The 18,380-nt window shown below is 52.6% G+C and overlaps 1 protein-coding gene across 1 annotated transcript in view; it reads right to left on the bottom strand.

Annotated features, from left to right (window-relative positions):
• FAIM2 (Fas apoptotic inhibitory molecule 2) overlaps positions 1–18,380 on the bottom strand; it is a 35,557-nt gene that overhangs the window by 6,529 nt on the left and 10,648 nt on the right. The window contains exons 3-11 of the mRNA XM_074935778.1: positions 16,245–16,348; positions 15,423–15,487; positions 14,858–14,911; positions 11,541–11,591; positions 10,765–10,804; positions 9,345–9,382; positions 8,006–8,093; positions 7,041–7,136; positions 2,216–2,269 (exon numbers count right to left, since the gene is read on the bottom strand). Of these exons, the coding sequence (XP_074791879.1) occupies positions 2,216–2,269; positions 7,041–7,136; positions 8,006–8,093; positions 9,345–9,382; positions 10,765–10,804; positions 11,541–11,591; positions 14,858–14,911; positions 15,423–15,487; positions 16,245–16,348 (590 nt within the window). The remainder of the gene's footprint in view (positions 1–2,215; positions 2,270–7,040; positions 7,137–8,005; positions 8,094–9,344; positions 9,383–10,764; positions 10,805–11,540; positions 11,592–14,857; positions 14,912–15,422; positions 15,488–16,244; positions 16,349–18,380) is intronic.

The raw sequence follows: 18,380 nt of genomic DNA, 5'->3' as shown, positions 1-18,380 counted from the left end.
AACCCCAGGGCAACTCACATGCCATCGGGCCAGTGCCTTTGCCTTTGCGCCCAGCAGGGCTGCCCTCTCTCACCACAGTGACCTGGCCCCGAGCCACATCGCGTACAACCGAGGGCTCTGTCTTGTCCAGTTTGCAGGTTCTAACCCACGGAGCTTTGGCCATGTCCCCTGGGGTGACAACTCCGCAGCAGGACAGGTCTCATGCTCAAGCAACTTATGCTGACGCTACCTCCTTTCTTAGTTTCATTCCATTCCTCCCAGTTACACCCCACCCCCAGCGATTCCTTGGTGCTAACTACCTTCAGGGACTTCCATTGTCTCACCCCCGCAGCCCCGTCTTGGCTGCCACTTGGCCAAGGCGCCTGATTCTTCCTTGCGAGTCCCTTCCCCCAGCCCCGGGATTGTTTCTGTTGCTGTTCTCTGCATTTCCTCCCACTTGAGCAATACCCGACTGGTAACGTGCTGTCCCAAACCCAGCGCAACATTCCAGGCACAGTCACGCTACAGCTATAAAGAATTATACCCTTCCCCTCCCCGCACGGTGACTGGGTGACTTTGCCAAACGGCGCAGAGAGGGGGCCCGGTCTAGGAGGTGGGGAATCGGGGACCTGAATGGCTCTGCTGCTAATCTGTGTGACCTTGGGCTGGTCTCTGAGCCTCCAATTCCCCCTACCACCTTACATCTGTCTCGTCTATCAACTTTCGCCGCGTCCCTGCGCCTTTCCTGGTTGCACTATGCTCTTTGGGGCAGCGTGTGTGAAGATGCAATGCCCAGCGCAATGGGGTCTGGGTCTCCTAAGGGCTTCTGTGACAGAAATAATAATTGGCCCTAGAGGCTCGGTCCATCGGCTTCAGCAGCTGAGGATCTGATTGTATATGTTTACGAGCCAGTTATATTCCATTTAACCCTGGGCACATTTTACAGGGCGATCGTAAAACATCTGAGTTCTTCATAACTGACTTTATTAGCTATTAAAAGAATTGCTCAACTGCTGTTGTATTTCCCTGCAGGCCCAGATGGCACGGCCTCGCCCCAAGGCAGCTGTCCTCCTGACCCCCCATTTGGGGTGGCACCTTCAGTGGGTGCTTCCTGCTTTCCGAACGGCAAACGTGGTTCTGCTAATGTATGCTCTGGAGAAACACTTGCTCGATAAGCTGCCTGGAAGCTCCCTCGTGTATGGGCCCAGCGTTTGTTTTTGGTGTAATAAAGCAAGTATTTTTGACCCAAAAGGGTAGGGGCCTCGGGAGTGGGGCAGGGAGTTCTGCATGGGACCCACAGCTCTGGCACCACGCCCACCCCTCCCGGGCTGCAATGAAGCACCCCTCTCCGCCTGCTATCTCAGTCCTAAATTCTACACATGGCTCTGCCAAGTGATGTCCATCCTGCCCCCATGTCACACTCTGCTACTCTAGTCTCGGGCTGCCCACACCCACAGCTCTGCTAGTGCCCCTTGTCAAGGGCCCCACCTTGGGGCAGGATGCAGGATTGCAGGGGGCCCTTCCCTCCAGCGCCCCCTTGTGACTGGGCTTCCTTGGCCCCACAGTGGCCCATCTCGGTCTGGGTCACCCTCCAGCCAGGACATTTAGAAGTTCAATCCCCTTTCAAGGTAACGAAGGTCTAGCTGTAGCTCTCACTCCCTATCAATATCCAAACAAATCATTCTCTTGCCCCTGTTGGGCAACACTGAAGGTCTCTGCTTCTTGGAGCTCTGCAGAGTTCCTCCCAGCCTGCTCCGTCACCAGCAGGTTTCCCTCTCGCTGCCTCCCTGCCCCAGTCCTGACCGCTTCACCCCCAGAGACACACACCGCTTTGCCAAGGCCCCTCCATCCTGAGCTACTCTCCCAGCTGTGCTGATGAACCTCACTCCCTTCGCTATTCCATGCCATGACTGGCCTTAAACCAGGGCCACCAGCCAGGCCAGACGCTGCCCTGATGTGGTGGGAAAGACACAGGCACACTAGGGACTAGGCCCAGATGATCCCATGGATTGTTATTTGTCATCCACCTTTGGACATGAAGGTCTCCTGAAGGGAAAGTCCGAAACACGTCCCCGCTGCTCTGCAGTACAAAGCCCACCACCTCCTTCAGTACAAACACCCCACCTCCTTCCCCATGCTCGTCTTGCCTTGCAAGGGACAGGCGATTTGCTACCCGATTGATTGATTGATTTGGCCAAGTTCAATCTCCCATTCCTTGGGATTCGGCGCCACTTACCATAGTAAAGACAATTGCACCCAGCACGGCATATATAGCATGGAGCCACGGCACCTAAAGGAAAGAGACAAATACACCAGTCAGCTTTAGGGAGAAACCCGAGCAGCAAGAAGGGAGGGCTTGACTCACAACATGGAGGACACGGTTTTGGGAAAGAAGCATAGGCACAGAGACTGGCCCACAGTATCCCAGCAAGGCTGTGGCAGAGATGGGAGTAGAACCCAGGTCACCTAAGCCAGCAAAGGAACCACTAGACCACACTGAGCACGGGAGCCAGTGACAGAAGGATCACAATGACCCGTAAGAAGTGGCATGATCTCACACACACCTAGGCCTTACAGTTAGAAAAGGGACCACATGGATCAGGATTTTGGGTGCCCAACTTGAGTCACCCAGGGCTTACTTTCAGAGGCAGGACCTCTCCCCCAACCCCTCAGGCCTGGTCGGAGTTCGCTCTTCCCTCATCCATCCCCACACACACACTGCCCTGGCAGGAGCTCACTCTCTCCCTTTGCCCCCCACTCCCAGGGCCGGAGGAGTTCTGTGCCCCTGACGATTATTGGGGGTGCCACTGCTTCCCCCCACTTTGTGCACACCCCAGGCTGCCACTGACTTCAGCTGGCATGGCGAACACTCTGCCATCCATGGCATCTCACACTGAGACACCCCACATCAGACGCCCCTTTTGAAATCACTGGCCTTCGTAGCTACATGTCCTCAAGTCATGAGCTAAAGAACGTGGCCTCCAAGAAAGAACAGGTTCCATTCAGAGGCCAGTGCTGACAGTTGCTTAAAGCAGCTGCGATCGAAGACGAATGCAGCCGTCTCCAGCCTTGAGGAACGTGCCCAGCTGCTTGGGGAGCCCTGGGAAAGCCGCTAGAGCCCAGTCAGATACAGGTAAACAACTGCGGCCCCCAACGCGATTAATGGAGGCTGCCAGACTCTGGGCAACGTCCTCCTTTGTCAACATTTCCCAGCGTCTGTTGAGCGCTCAGCGCAGAAGAATTGCAAAATAAAAGCTCCTGGATTGAGAGCCAGACGTCAAAGGCTGGGATGCCAGCACCTCCTCCCCCGCATTGCAATCAATCACCGTCATTAGCCACCTGTAGCAGGATGTCGGTCGGGAACAACCAACACCTTTGTTGCAGGTGAACAGCGTCGGGTGCCAGAAGCATCCGCCGGAGCGGAAAGAGACAGAAAACATGGCGGCAAAGGGGTGATGGCAGGAGGGTGGCGAGGTAGGTGAGCGTGACAATAATCCCCCAACAGCTGGCCGCACACATGTGGCCCTGGGATATTGCTGGTTTTATTCAAACACACTGATCAGTAGCCAGTGCTTTAGTGGCAAGAACAGGGGCCTAAGTATCAGGATTCCTGAGTTCTATTCCCTGCCTGGGGAGGGGAATACAGGGCAAGGGTCAGAGTCACTGACTGGGCCTCTGGACTCCTGGGTTCTGTTCCCAGAATGGGAAGAAGAGTGTGGTGCCGTGGTTAGACCAGCGGACTGGCCATCAGGACTCCAGGCTTTCATTCCCAGCTTTGAGAAGGGAAGGTGGTTAAAGCATGTAACTGGGCGCAAGGAAATGTGGGTTCTACACCCAGTTTTGAGGGGGCAGCACGGTGCAGTGGTTAAAGCAGCTAACGGGAAACCCACTCCTGGGTTCTAAGCCAAGCTTTAAGAGTGGGGTGTGCTGGACTGGTTAGAGCAGCTGATTTATGAGCCAGGGCTCCTGGCTTCACTTCCCAGCTCGGGCAGGGGAATGTGGTGTAGTCATTAAAGCAGGAGAATGGGAGTCAGGACCCCCTGGTACCTTTCGCTTCGGTGACACCAGGGCAAAGGTCATCATTTTCAGCCAACCCAATCTCCCAGGAAGGAACAAATCCTTTAATCCAGTTGGAGCAGATCTCGTTATCGGTTATTCCAGTGTCAACCTAGGCTCAGTGCCACTCCCAGGCAAGGCACAAAGGGCAGAGGTCTGGGCCGAATGAGGATGTCTGGCATTAATCCAAAAGGGACCATAAACACATGAGCTGGGTTTCCAAAAATGTCCACACTGCAGTCGCAAGAGTGATTGCAACATACGCAGATGAACCCAAATGAACCTGACTCCAGCTAGCTCAGGGACCAGTGGAGCCACGGCTGCATGGGGTTCAGTGCAATCTGGGCCCGTGTGTACATACTCATCCACACTGAAGTCTGGGCTGCTACAGCTTCGTGCACTAGCTAGATTAAAGTTAGCTCAGGTATGTCTATATATGCTGCAATCACACCTCCAACTGCAGTGTAGGCATACCCTAAGGGAGTTAGGCACTGAAATCCCATTGATATTCAAGGGATTTGGGAGCCTAACTTTTTTAGGGTACCTTGAAAATCCCAGTCTTGATGCCCTCCAATGTGGGGTTAGTTCTCGATGTGGACCTGAACCACAACCCCAGCTCTCTACTCACCACTTCTCAACGTTGGACAGTCTGAAATGCGGTACTGGGGCCATTTCTAGTAAGTCCCCCATGTCCATCTTTGACGGCTGACATCCACCCACAAGGGAATGGAGCTTTATACAGCTTAGAGGATTTAGGGGTGTGGGGGGGAGACCTGAACCTCCAGGTATTCCGGGCTGCTACTCCCAAAAATCCCTAGGACATAATCTGGTTCAGTGCATAGGAAGGAAAATTAGCTAGATAGATGTGTATGGGACTAGATGAGAAAACTAGATGCATAATAATAAACTAGCTCTTCTCAACTGTAGATCTCAAAGCACTTTACAAAGGAGGGCCGGATCATTAGCCCCATTTTGCAGATGGGGAAACTGAGGCACAGAGAGGGGCCGTGACTTGTCCAAGATCACCCAGCAGGAGGAATAGAACCCAGGTCTCTTGAGACCCAGTCTAGTACGCCCACCACTCGGGCACACTGCTGCCCCCTGGATGGGGCTAGATACAATGAATCACATTTGCCCACAGCACCTGGCTTGTCTATCACCTCCTTCAGTTCCCAGTGTCAACCAGCTGCGGGCAATTTCCTGAGCTTATCTGTTAGCTTTTTCTGAATACAATCGCTAAGCTGATATTCAGCTCCGAGATTTAAAAGGTCTGGCTGTTTATTCAACTCTGCAGTAGCAAAGCGGGGGTGGAGAGAGGATTTTTTTCCCCCAAAGCAGTTCAAGTCGCTGCTACTCAGTGACACTGGTGTAAATCCAGAGTGACTCCATGGGGTTCAGGGGGAGTTACTCAGATCCTGTGGGGAGGAGAAAGGGGCGCTGCAGGACTGGATATCGGGGAGTTATTCATTATTTTCATTACTGTTATATGCATTGAAGTCGCAGACCAGGACCCCACAGGGCTAGGCACTGGACAACCGCAGAACAATAAAATAGTCCCTGCCCCACAGAGCTTCCAATCTTACACCCAGTCGGTTTGAACCAATCAGCAACACCAACGGACAGTGGCTTGGAGCAATTCTTTCCCCGGCCCTTTTCTGAGTGGGGAGCTGGAATGCTTCATTCCCTGATAGGACACCCCGGGCGACTCCCCAGTCTTCCTTGCCTTTGCCTTCGCCACGCTTGGCAGCTGCTTCTGACCCATGGGAGGTTTGGCAGCTCAGCTGTTTGCACTTCCTGGTGGCCCGATTATTAACACGATTGATTGTGACGGCGCCCCCAATCTCCAAGCCTTTGTGTCTGCTTCCGCCCACCCCCTCCCCGCGGGAGCTCTCGTTCAGCAATTTATCCTCAGTGGAAATTCTACAGCAGCTGGAAAATGCTGATAAAGGGGCAAATTACTGTGGGTTCCGGCTCACTCAGAGTCTTCGTTTATCACCCTGAGCCATAACTTCATTTGTCTAGCCTAGATGCCCCACACTTCTCCTACTTATGGGCATCTATGGGGATGTATCCACTTACGGGTGGCTAAAGGTAGCAATAGTTACATACACAGCCATGGGAGCCGACTTACTGAGATCCCGCGGTTGCTCCGCCTCTACCCCTTCCTCCAAGCCCCCACCTCGCCCCCCCTCCTCCTGCCCCTGCTCTGCCCCAGGCCCAACCCCCACTCCACCCCTTCCTCCAAGCCCCCATCTTGCCCGACCTCTTCCCACCCCCTCCCCCGCCTCTTCCTGCCCGCGCTCCTCCCCTTCCCCCCAGCGCCTCCTGCAGGCCGCGGAACAGCTGATCACGGCGGGCGGGCGGCGCTGGAAGGGAGGGGGAAGAACTGTTCGGCAGGAGCGCCAGTGGGCAGGAGGAGCAGGGCGGGAGGGGGAGGTGCTGACCCATGGGGCTGCCAGTGGGTGCCGAGCACCCAGAATTTTTTTCGGTGGGTGCTCCAGCCCCGGAGCGCGCACGGAGTCAGCGCCTATGTACATACTGATGGGTAGCTAGAGGGACACACCCACTTACGGGCCGCTAGAGGGAAATATTCGCTCCTTCCAGAGGCAATGCTGCTCAGATCACATACGTACCCCCGGAGTCACTCTGATCTGGGTTACGTTGGTGTCAATCCAGTGTGACGCCATTGGGTAAACACAGCTGTAACTCAGATCAGAACCTGTTGACTCCAGCAGGAGACGCATCCAAATTACTCCAAGGGATGAGCTTAGCCCGGTGTCTGGAGAAGGACAAGGAAGCAGTCAAAGTGGGGGAGGGAGGTCCTTCCCCACCTTTAACCCCCACGCCCAAATAAGAGAGGCTGTCCTTCCTAACTAGGAATCAGGCTGCATCGTGGTTTGCACCACGGGCCATCCTCATCTGACACTGAGCAGCAAGCACCTCCTCCCTGCGGAGAAGGCACCATGGGAGCGGCCTGGGGTCCGCAGAGAGGAGAGGTCACTTACGTATTGGAAGGGGAGGAGAATGGCCAGGATGATCCCGCTGAAGAGCAGCACCATGAGCATGACGAAGAGGACACCTTGGCAGGAGGTGAAGTCAAACTGTGGAGGTAAAAAGGGGCCGTCGGTTTGATTGGCTTGGGGTGCTGGCGGTGGGCAAGGTGCAGGCTGATAGGGCAGGACTCAGCGATGAGGTGCTGGCTCCTTCATGCCCCCTGCCCAGCCACTCACCCAGCATCACACACATCGCCCTGTCAGTCACTAGCCCACCTATATCCCAAACCCCCATACCCAGCACCCATCGACCCCACCTACATCCCAAACCTGGCACCCATCATACCCTGTCTATACCCTAAATCCCATACCCAGCACCCATCGACCTCACCTAGACCCCAAACTCCATACCCCGCACCCATCACACCCCGCCCAGACTCCAAACTCCATACCCAGCACCCATCAGACCCTGTCTCAACCCCAAGCCCCCTACCCAGCACCCATCAGACCCCACCTATACACAGCACCCTTCATACCCACACCTATACCCCAAACCCTCTCTTATAGCCCAGCACTCATCCTACCCCAAATCCTGTACCCTTAACCTTATAGCCCAGGACTCAACATACCCCACCTACACCCCAAATCCTGTAGCCTAGCACCCATCACACTCTGGACCTTATAACTCCAAATCCTATAATTATTATACAGTTCCCCACCTATATCCAATCCTTATGCACCTCAGCATTGTCATCCCACTGCACCCAAAATCCAAGACCCCCCAGGACCCATACTACAACCCCCATCCCTGTCAGACATTCCCTCCTGTACACTCCCATGGCCTTTAGCCGCTTTCCCAGATCCATACTTCCTGGCCAAACCATTTGCTGCATGAATGTCAGCTCCTCTTTCCTTACCGAGATCTCCCTCCCCGCTCTGAGATGCATCCCCTGCCCAACAGGCTGGGATAGTCTCACCTTGGTCTGGAAGCTGAAGATGGTGACGGAAAGACACACCAAGGCTGTGATCCCTAGGCACAAGAGAACTGACGTGGTGTTGTAATAGCTGCAAAAGGAACACAGAAACCCCATTTCTAATTAGATCCCACAAATGGATGGAAGGAGAGAGCTAATTAGGAGCTCCCAGGGGGGCTTAGCAGAGGTGTGCAGATAAAGCAAGGGTGCTAGGGTCAGGCAAACAAGCACCAGGGGTTGAGATTACCCTGCTCTTCCCATAAACAGTGACTGGGTCATTACACATATTGACAGGTTTCAGAGTAGCAGCCGTGTCAGTCTGTATTCGCAAAAAGAAAAGGAGGACTTGTGGCACCTTAGAGACTAACCAATTTATTTGAGCATGGATGTTAAGTGTCCTCACACCTTCTTGTCAACTATCTAAATGGGCCATTTTGAGTCTCACTACAAAAGTTTTTTTTCTCCTGCTGAAAATAGCTCAACTTAATTAATTAGCCTCTTACAGTTGGTATGGCTACTTCCACCTTTTCATGTTGTCTCTATGTATATATAAATATATATCTTCTTACTATATGTTCCACTCTATGCATCCGATGAAGTGGGCGGTCGCCCATGAAAGCTTATGCTCAAATAAATGGGTTAGTCTCTAAGGTGCCACAAGTCCTCCTGTTCTTTTTGCATAAACAGTGGGGGTTCCTGGCTAGATAGGTATGGAAAAGCCTGAGAAATGACTGATGTGTGGATTCTCCTTCTGCTATAGATGGAAGAAAACTGCTGGCATGGCCAGCCTTGAGCCTCGATGCCTTCCCTCGATCCCTCTTTGTTCCAGCAGGAGCCTGGATCTGTTAATAGTCCTTCTGTGCTTTGCACTAAGAGAGGTGGGACTGTCCCAGAGACACTTCTTCTGCTCCCTACACAGCGGCTGGGAGAGGATGGGAATGGCAGAGCCCTGAGCCAGCATTCCCACCCCTCTCCTGACAGCACCTCCTGCTTGGAGATGCCGCAAGAGGAGTGGCAGTGGACTCCCCAAAAGCCAATGCCCCTGCAACGATGCATGGTGGCGGGCGGGCTCTCTCTGGGGCTGGAGTTGATCTGAGCTTCCCCACAGCCAGTTGTTGGCAAAACACATGGAGTTCACACCGGCTTCCACTGGAGGTCGCAGCTGGTGTCAAAGGAAGGGTCAGGTTTTGCTTGGCTATGTTAGCAGCTCAGAAAGGAGCAAAGGGCCGGTGTCGCTCAGATCATTCTAACGTGGGAAGCCAAGGCAGGGGGCTGCAGGGAAGAGCTGGGACATGGAGCCCAACTAAGGAAAAGAAATCTGATGCCTAACTGATTGACCTACCTGGAGAGCATTCCAGTGAGATAGGACATGGAGAGAGTCTAGGGATGGGGGGGAGAAAGAGAAACGGTTAGAACTGGGAGACGCACTTAGTTACTCCATGAATAATTACTCAGAGATGTCCCATAATTGTCCTTCATGGAGACAGGGGGGTGAAGGCAGAATGATGGTCTTGCAGAAGGCTTTCCAGTTCCCTTGGCCACTAAGGCTGTAGGCTTCATCCAGGCCTACCCCAGTGGTGAAGCTACATGTAGGTCGGCCGGGTGCCTGGTTTTCAACTGGAAAGTCAGGTTGAAAAGGCGACCTGACAGTGTCCGGCCAGATCTATTGACCGGGCACCCACAGTCCGGTTACTGCACGTAGGAGAGGTGGAGAGACATCGGGTCATCACCCGCTCCAGCCCCTATTCATCCAGGGCTGCCTCCTGCCTTCATTGGGTGGCTGCAGCTCCCAGCCCCGACTCTGCAGGCAAGTCCCTCCTGACCCGGGAAGGGGTGGGTGGGAAGGGAAAAGCAGCGAGTGACTGGGGGAAGGGGGAAGAGGAGTGGACGAGGGTGGGGCCTCAGGGGAAGAGCTGGGGCAAGGACAGGGCTTTGGGGGGGAAGAGGTGGGGCAGGGGTGGGGCCTCAGGAGGAAAAGGCGGGGCAAGGGAGGTTCCGGCACTCCTGCTGGAGTGTCCAGTTTTTAAATATGACCGTGTCGGCAACCCTAGTTATGTGGACCACTTAGGAGTCACGGAGGGGCAGCAGAAGCTATTCCGACCCAGAGACCGGAGTCGGCAGCTGCGATGGGGCGGTGCTGCAATCCCACAGGCTGGGAACCAAGAGGAAACTGGCGTTCCTGAATCTGGCCCCATTTTGCTCCCCACCCGCCCCCTCAGCTACGGCAGCGCTGCAAGCTACGTTCGCTTACTACGGACAGACGCTCGGCTCCGTCCAGAGACAGGCACCCATTTATTGCAGACGTCTTTCAGTTCCTCCAGTCGTGGCACCCAGCGTGGTCAAGAAGGCAGCGAAACCTCTTTAACAGGTGCCCGAATGGAGACTGTTTCTGGATGATGGATGCTAACCTTCTAAGCGGGATTTAAGAGGGCACATCCCAATGCGTAGGGCTAAGAATGATGCTTTCATAGTTCCACATGGCTGCATGGGACCCAGATACCCCTCTGCGCCACTGGGCCAGCCTCCTCCTAAATTTTATTTATTTATTTATTTATTTATTTACAGAGCGCCCCCCCCGCCCCAATCTCAATTTATCTAGTTCTACCAGCAGGGATTGAGTTTAAGGTAGCAATTACTGGGCCAATCTCTACGGCCTGTGTGAACGAGATGATCCTAATAGTCCCTTCCGGAGGCCTTAATCTCTGTGAAATTGACGACACTCCAAAAGGGCAGGTCAGTTACCGTGCAGGTATGCTACTTACAAAGATACTCAAGAGGATCAGGTTCCATGGAAAGTACCTCCTGCAAGTGAGGTGAAAAGAGCCAGTCAGCAACACTATCCAAAGAGCAGAGTGGTTTAAGGGCATTGCATAAGGTGTTGCATAACGCGAATTACATAATTAATTATACGTGCAGCACATGTCGGTGAGGCAACGGGATGTTAATTCTGCTGGGTAACTATAGCGCTGTGCCCAGGTGACTGCTACGCTGCAACACAGATGGATCCGCTATATTACAGTGAAGCAACCAGGAATCTCCAGCTCTGGGACAAGACGGCAGCGTTTTCACCATATAATAATAAACAGCATCTATGGCGGTGCATCACCGAGATGCAACAGCATCACCTCTGCTATTACAGTTACAATCCAACCTTGACTTTTCCTACCAAGTTGCAGCTCTGACGCAGCGGCTTGCGACTGCCCCGTGTGTCAGCACACAACCACGCCATGCACCAACACACAACCGCTCCGTGCACCAGCCCACAACTGCATCATGTCTGCTGGCTAGGAGCACATGGCCCCCATGAATCTCTGGCAAGGAGACATAACTGCATTACCTCTGCTATACCGCCGCACTCAGACATGACTGCAACCCCTCTGCTACAGACAGTGCAGAATCTGGGCTGCGTCTGCTCGGAGATACAACTTTGGCTTGTGCTGCAGCCCATGAGTCAGGAACATACGGGATTTGAGCCGTGATAGGAAAGCACCAGTACGTCAGTTCATTGGGTTGTTTAAAGCAGAAGGAAGTATTTTACCTGGGTCCGGAGCAGCAAGCCAGGATCAAGTATGTCACAAAGAACACTGCACTGTGAGAAAGAAGAGAGACACAAAGGATGGGTGACGGAGGAAGAACCTGGTGCTGAAGGCGGTTGACATGGGAGAGGGAGCGCTCTCGGGCTTGATTGTTCCTGCTGCATTTTGCTGCTGATGCACCAGGGAGCTATACAGCCGAACTCCCTTAGAACACCCTGGGAAATGGCTTTACCATCCAGATCCAGATTGGAGAAAGGAGGAGGTTTAAGACCTATTCTTAGGGTACGTCTACACTGCAGAAAGAGCGCCACGGCAGCACGTCTCAGGTCAGCTGACTCGACTTGTGCTATGGGGCTCAACAGAGCAGTGTGACCATCCCTGCTTGGGCTGGAGCCCGGGCTCTGAAACCCGGCAAGAGGGGTGGGGCTTAGAGTCCAGGCTCCAGCCTGAGCCTGAATGTCTATATTGCTATTTTAGTCCCGGAGGGCGAGCCTGAGTCAGTTGACTTGGGCTCTGAGACTCAGCACTGGCGGGGTTTTTTTTGCAGTGTAGACATACCCTACGGTATTTGTATGGCATCCATTGCCCTAGTGTCCAAGTGCAACACTCCCCTGCGGCAGGACAGTGCTATAAACCCCCATTTCACAGAAGGGGAACTGGGACTCAGAGGGAGGAAGGCCCAAATCCTCAGAGGTATATTTGGGCACCTAGTGTTAGGCACTTAAATACCTTTGAGGATCTAGGCCTATGTGACGTGCTCAAGGTCACACAGGAAGTCTATAGCAGGGCAAGAACTCAGCCCCAAGTCTCCTGAATCCCAAGTTAGTGCCCCAACCACCAGACTCTCCTTCCTTTACAATAATACATAAATAAGTAACAATAATAATAATAATAATAATAAATTCAACAAGAAAAGGAATCTGAGGGGAGAATACCGCACAGAGCCCAAAACTTTTTAAACTGGTCCACAAACCAAACAGCCAAATTGCCAGAGAGTTGACCATCTCCAGAGTTGACCATCTCCAGAGCTGATCGCCTCCAGAGAGTTGACCATCTCCAGAGCTGATCGCCTCCAGAGAGTTGACCCTCTCCCAGCAACAAAAGGATCCTCCATCCCTCCCCAGAGCATCACACGGCCCTGTGTTTTTTCACAGGGTCGACAGCTATCCTCTAACGATAAACCGATAACCCCTAGTGCCTGAGGCAACCCAGTGGTAGGTGAGAAGGCAGGTTCCAAAGGCATTGATGGTAATCAGAAAACTGGCCGCTCATGTGTCTAATAAATAAGGAACGTGAACGGGGAGGCAAACCTCACAGTCTTTGATAAATGCGCCATTGATAGATCTGTGGTCTGCTCCTGCAGGAAGAAGCCACAGAAAGTGCTGGGGACTGGAATAATCATGGAAGAGTGGAAGGAGGCTTCCCACAGACAGAGGGGGAGAGAGAGAGAGAGAGAGAGAGAGGGCCTGATTCTCATTTCCCTCAGGCCTCATTCTGCCTCTCTGGCAGTATAAAGGGACCTTTAAGTGGGTGGACTTTACAATCACACCACCGTAAGGCCCCTTTCCACCGCCAGAGCGGTGTAACGGGCTCTTAGTATATATGGGAATCAGGCCCAGAGGTAATAAATAAAGCAACAGGATCAATAGAATGGATAGCGGAGAGACATGATGTGTGAGTGGATGGAAGGAAGGAAGAAAAGAAAGAATAGATAAGTAGAGTGGATGAAAGGAAAGGAAAGGAAAGGAAAGACAGAAGTCCCGTGATCCAGGATCCTTTCCCCAAAGTAGGGGTTGCAAAAGAACACTGACTGGCGTCAGACACGTTCCCTGAATTGCGAGAGAAGAATATGGACAAATGAGGAGGCCAGGAGATGGAAAGGCAGCTGGAGAGATATCTGGGGAACCTGCCTTGATAACAAGTATGGGTCCTAATTAGAAGCTCAGATCTGGAACAGGATCTGAATCCACACTTCTCAAAAGGGGCTCTCTCAGATCTACCAAACCTTGCTCCCAGTGCTAAGGAGAACATGTTATCCTTTAAGGGCATGAACACTGCATCATCACCAGCTTCCTCCCTCTGCTGCTATTTTGGGTCTTTCTCCAACTTTCTCTAAGCTAGTTTCTCACCTCTGGGTTTTGGGTGTGAACTAACAAGAAACAGGTTCAGCGTGGCCTGTTAATGGCCATTTGCATCTCACACTCCACCTGCTTAATTAACTGCCAGCATGCAGACACTAACCTTGCAGAGGACACAGGAAATGCTACATGGGCAAATATTTTTAACACCTTGGGGCTCAGCTAAAAAGATACATTCTCCATGATTATTCAGGCCGGATGACTGGTCAGCATGCCCCGTGGGTGGGATCTGAGCTCGAATCCAGTGCATTCCAATCCAGACTCATACGTACTTTTCCGTTCCTCCTTTATACTTGTTGCATTCTTTAATGGCTGACAGACAGAGAGACCTCAGCTGGTGTAAATCTGTGCAGCTTTGACTTCCATTTACACCAGCTGAGGATCTGGCCCCAATATGGCAACAGGCAAAGCACAGGTAAGCGGCCAGGGATGTGATTTTGCAGCTCATGTAGACATACCCACACTAGCTTGACCTAACTGGCTCACTAAAAATAGCAGTGAGGACATGGGACAGCAGGGGAGGGGCCGGGGACGAACCTCCCCATCCAGGAGCTCAAAGGTCGGGCAGGACGGTCCCGCGGGCCAGATGTGGCCCGCGGGCCATAGTTTGCCCACCTCTGATCTAGTCTGACCTTCTGTTTGTGAAGGCACAGTGGAATTTTGCCACCTGGTCTTTCTTATCAATTTAAAAAGTGATAGATTATGAGTAAACTTTTCTATGGTGCCTAAGTGACTCAGGACCTCAAGTCAATGGGAGTCAGGCTTCTAAGCCACTTGGGCGCTTTTGAACATTTCACCCTGCAGCTTGGAAAATCCTCTCAGCTCTGGCTTCTACTGAATTCAGCAACACCGGTGATATTTCAAAACTGGCTGCCTGGTGGGACCTAACAATATTTTGTTTAAAGTGCCCTGCAGTACATTTGATAGCGTTAAGTGTTTTGTTTGCACTCATCTCAGCACAGCAGCAAACACTCCAGATAGGGTTACTTTGAGGTTTCCTGTGTACACTTCTTGTTTTTCACAAGCTCATGTTTGTTCTCGTCTCAAAGGTGAATTTCCTCTCCTGCACGTGTGGTAGGTGTTCAGATGCAGCAGCGGGCTCTAAAAGTGCCTCCAAATAAACTCAGCCGTACACAATCTGCTCTACCATTTCTGAATGGGAAAAGGCATTAGATACTTACTAGGAAGCCCAGTACCAGGCTGGGTTTGACTGGACATAACCTTTGACTGGCTCACTGCAGGAGAAAGAGAAAGAAAAGTGTGGGGGAGTCATTCACGGGACACAGAACAGCAATCACTTCACAGTCAAGTCACTGAACTTTTTCAAGTGACGGTGATCTATTATGGGATCTAAATGTAATTTGATCTATGCGCACCCAAAACACTACGTTATCCGAGCTACAGGGAGCCTGAGACCTGCTTACTTGAGTATAGATAAGCTACTCCCCAAGGGAAAGATACCCACATATCTGGGGCTGACTTGATAATGCTCAAGGGAAAGATATCCAGGTATCAGAGTGACAGATAACGCTCAATAAAATGATACACGGGTATCAATGCCAGTTAATACCCATGGAAAAGATTTCCAGGTACCTGAGTGACGGACAGCACTCAAGGGAAAGTTATCCAGGTAGCCAAGTAACTGATAATGACCAAGTGAAAGCTACTCAAGGACCTGAGTGACCGATACCCATGTGCACAAGTAAGACGTCAGAGCTGAGGATTGTTGCTAACTCAGAAACCTACCAGAAGGTGAAGAGAGCCACAATGCTGACTGTGACAGACAGCTGGAGCATAAGAATGGCATAGACCTGAAACGAGAAACCACAGCATCTTGTCAGTGCGGGTCACAGTCACGCCTGGCTAGAGGCAGACTCCGCCCCCATGCTCCCCTATGGAAGGAGGCTGGAGCCTCCGCTGATGGAAATCCTCGGTCGGCTCCTCAGGTGATGTACGTGGCTCCATTGACATCAATTGGGCTGTGTGATTTACACCGACTGGCAATCTGGCCCATTGCTTTCAGTGGAGCGACACCAATTTACACCAGCTGGGGATCTGGCCCCATTGACTTCACTGGAGCTACACGGATTTACCCCAGTTGGGGGTCAGATCCATTGACTTCAATGGAGCTATGCTGATTGACGCCATCTGGCCCAGGAACCATTTTGCTGCTCTAATACTCCTGAAGAACATGTGTTCCAAACGCGTGATGCAGACGGCCCTGCGGTATCTCCAGGATCCAATAGGACACCGTTAATTAACCGTTCGGGGCTCACCCTCCGCAGTGGGCAGAGGTGGGCCTGAGCCAGGCAGCTCAGACCCAGATCTGAACGTGCCCCGATTGACATTAGCATTAAGGCCCTGCAGCGCGGCACTCACTGGGTCTCACCAGCCTGAGCCATCCAAGCCCTGCACCAGGCTAGTGCATCATTGCGCTGGCAGGGACCGTGGAGCTGTGTCTTACTTCATTCTCCCCCGCCGCCTCCCCGCCTCCTCTTGGGGCCCATTAGCTTCAGCCAGGGTTTGGCGCATCCCTACATAAGCTTGGGAGGCTGTCCCAGGTGGTACCTTTCTGACGAACACTCTGCGCACATTTCTGTCATCCCAGTTGAAGGTCGTGAGTAGCTCCGTGTCCCCTGGGTACCCTCCACTGCCGTAGTTTGGGCTGGCACCTGGAAAGAGAAAGGCACATCAGATGCCACCTCCCAGCTTTGCTCCTCACCCCAGCTGTGCCCTCTTCCGCAGGGGGCACTGGGGTGTTGTCTGAAACCAGGGGTGGATTAAAGTTTATAGCAGGCCTGGATTACCCCCCACCCCACAAACCTCAAGATTTCCCACACACATTGGACCGCCAGCCTAGGGAGATACTTCTGCTAGGCATCCCAGCTTAGACCCTGTCTTCCTGAGCCCTTGATCTTCCTACCCAGCCAACCATATCAAGGATGTCTTCCTGTGGCTTTGACTCCGAATTATCTGCTACCTCCCGATCCTGCCTGAGCTCAGATCCTACCTCAGTCCATGTCTGGCCTGAGACACAAATCAAGACCGAAGGAAAGGGCAAGAGAAGAAAAGACTCTTCCCCAGGAGCTCCTAGCTGAGAGGCACAAGCGTTTTGCTGTCCACACTCCAACAGTGTTAAGGGCCACTCTGCAGAGGAGGAGAACTAAAGGCGCAGATCTCCTGGGAGCTGCAACCACAAGCCCTGCCCTGGCCCGAAAGGATCGGAACAGTAGCATGCCCCCCTGCAACAACTGCATACGCTAGGGTGTGGGCGGGCAGGACTTAATGCAGAGCCACCGGTCGCCTTCCAGAGCTTGACTTCCCTCTCCATTGTAACGCACCCCGAGGCAGAAAAATCAGGTGCCAACCAGGAGCTGCGGGACATGACTGGCCTGCCTGGCATCTTTTGTTCAGTAGAAGGAAAGAGTCCCTTCAACAGGACATGGGACAAACTGGCTGCTGGGAGACATTTCAGCTGCTGTGTGTTGTGGGGATGGGGATCTCAAGGCCGAGCGAGGCAACTCCTCATGCTCCCCACGGATGAGCCCCAGGTCACCTTCTCTTGTACCACATTTGGGTGGGGGTCCCACAGAAGAAGAAATGGCCCCATACACCCTTGTGCCTCAGCCCAAGGAGGGAGTCCTGCAGCAGAAATGCTTACATCATACAGTGACCCACTCCGCAGATGGGAGCCCTGGAGAACACTGCCCACCCAATTATCTTTACCTGAACTTGGGCATGGTGAGAGGGCGTTAGGCCACCATTGCACTCTGTATTCTGGGACTGTGCAGGGCTCTGCCCAGTCTCAGTATATATTAGAGCAGCCTTTGGGCTACCCTAACCTTTCATGGCTCCCTTTAGGCTCTGAAAAAGAGATAATTGTCACAGCATAGTGTCCTCTGGCCAGGCTCCCTACCCACCTCCTAAGCAGGCGAAGCCCTCCACAAAAGCAGATTCTCAGGGGGTAGTTTAAACCCACTGTGAGTCCACTTTACATTGCCAGAGAGGCATAAAATGGCCTTTGATGAGCTGATCACTGGGCCCTGTATTCTCCGCGGTCTGTAACTGTTAGAAAGGGAGCACCTTTCTGGAAACCTTCCCCTTCCTCCCCTTTGAGCATGGAAAGTTTTAAGTCTGTTAAGCGAGCGGTTTGGGAGTTGCCGAATGTGTCACAATCCACTGTAATAAAAAAAAAAAAGCAGCTGTTGATTAACGAAGCCACAACTCAAAAATAGAAAAGAAAAAGTGTGTCCCAGTTCTGGTTCAACAAACTCAGCTGAAGAGCCATTAACCTGGGAACACCGGCTGCAGTGGCCACTGAGCCCAGATGAGTTCTGCCGCACCAGGAGGAGATCAATGGTCCACTTGAAGGCTGCTCCATAACCTGACCATCGGGCTGTATCCTGCGGCTTGCGGGTAGACAGCGGGGGATGGGGGGGACGAATGGATTGAAAAGTCGGGGGAGAGGCGGGGAAATGTGTCCGGGCGGACAGAAAACGAGCCTTTTTTGAAAAAGTTCAGCAAGTCGAAAAGCGAAAAGAAAAAATGTGTTTGTATTGAACAAACTGGTTTGTCTTGATCCAATCAAAACATTTTTCGTGCTTTTGAACTGGTTTTTAATGAAATCAAAAGAAAGTTTCAAATGTGTCTGGGGCGGGGAGGGGGGGCAGCTGTTGAACAGCAAACAAGAGGCAGAGCAGAATC

Source organism: Natator depressus, chromosome 20 (assembly GCF_965152275.1).
Source record: "Natator depressus isolate rNatDep1 chromosome 20, rNatDep2.hap1, whole genome shotgun sequence".
Taxonomy (NCBI): Eukaryota; Metazoa; Chordata; order Testudines; family Cheloniidae; genus Natator; species Natator depressus.
The sequence above is the reverse complement of the archived record's forward strand: the minus strand, read 5'-3'. Positions and strand labels throughout refer to the sequence as shown.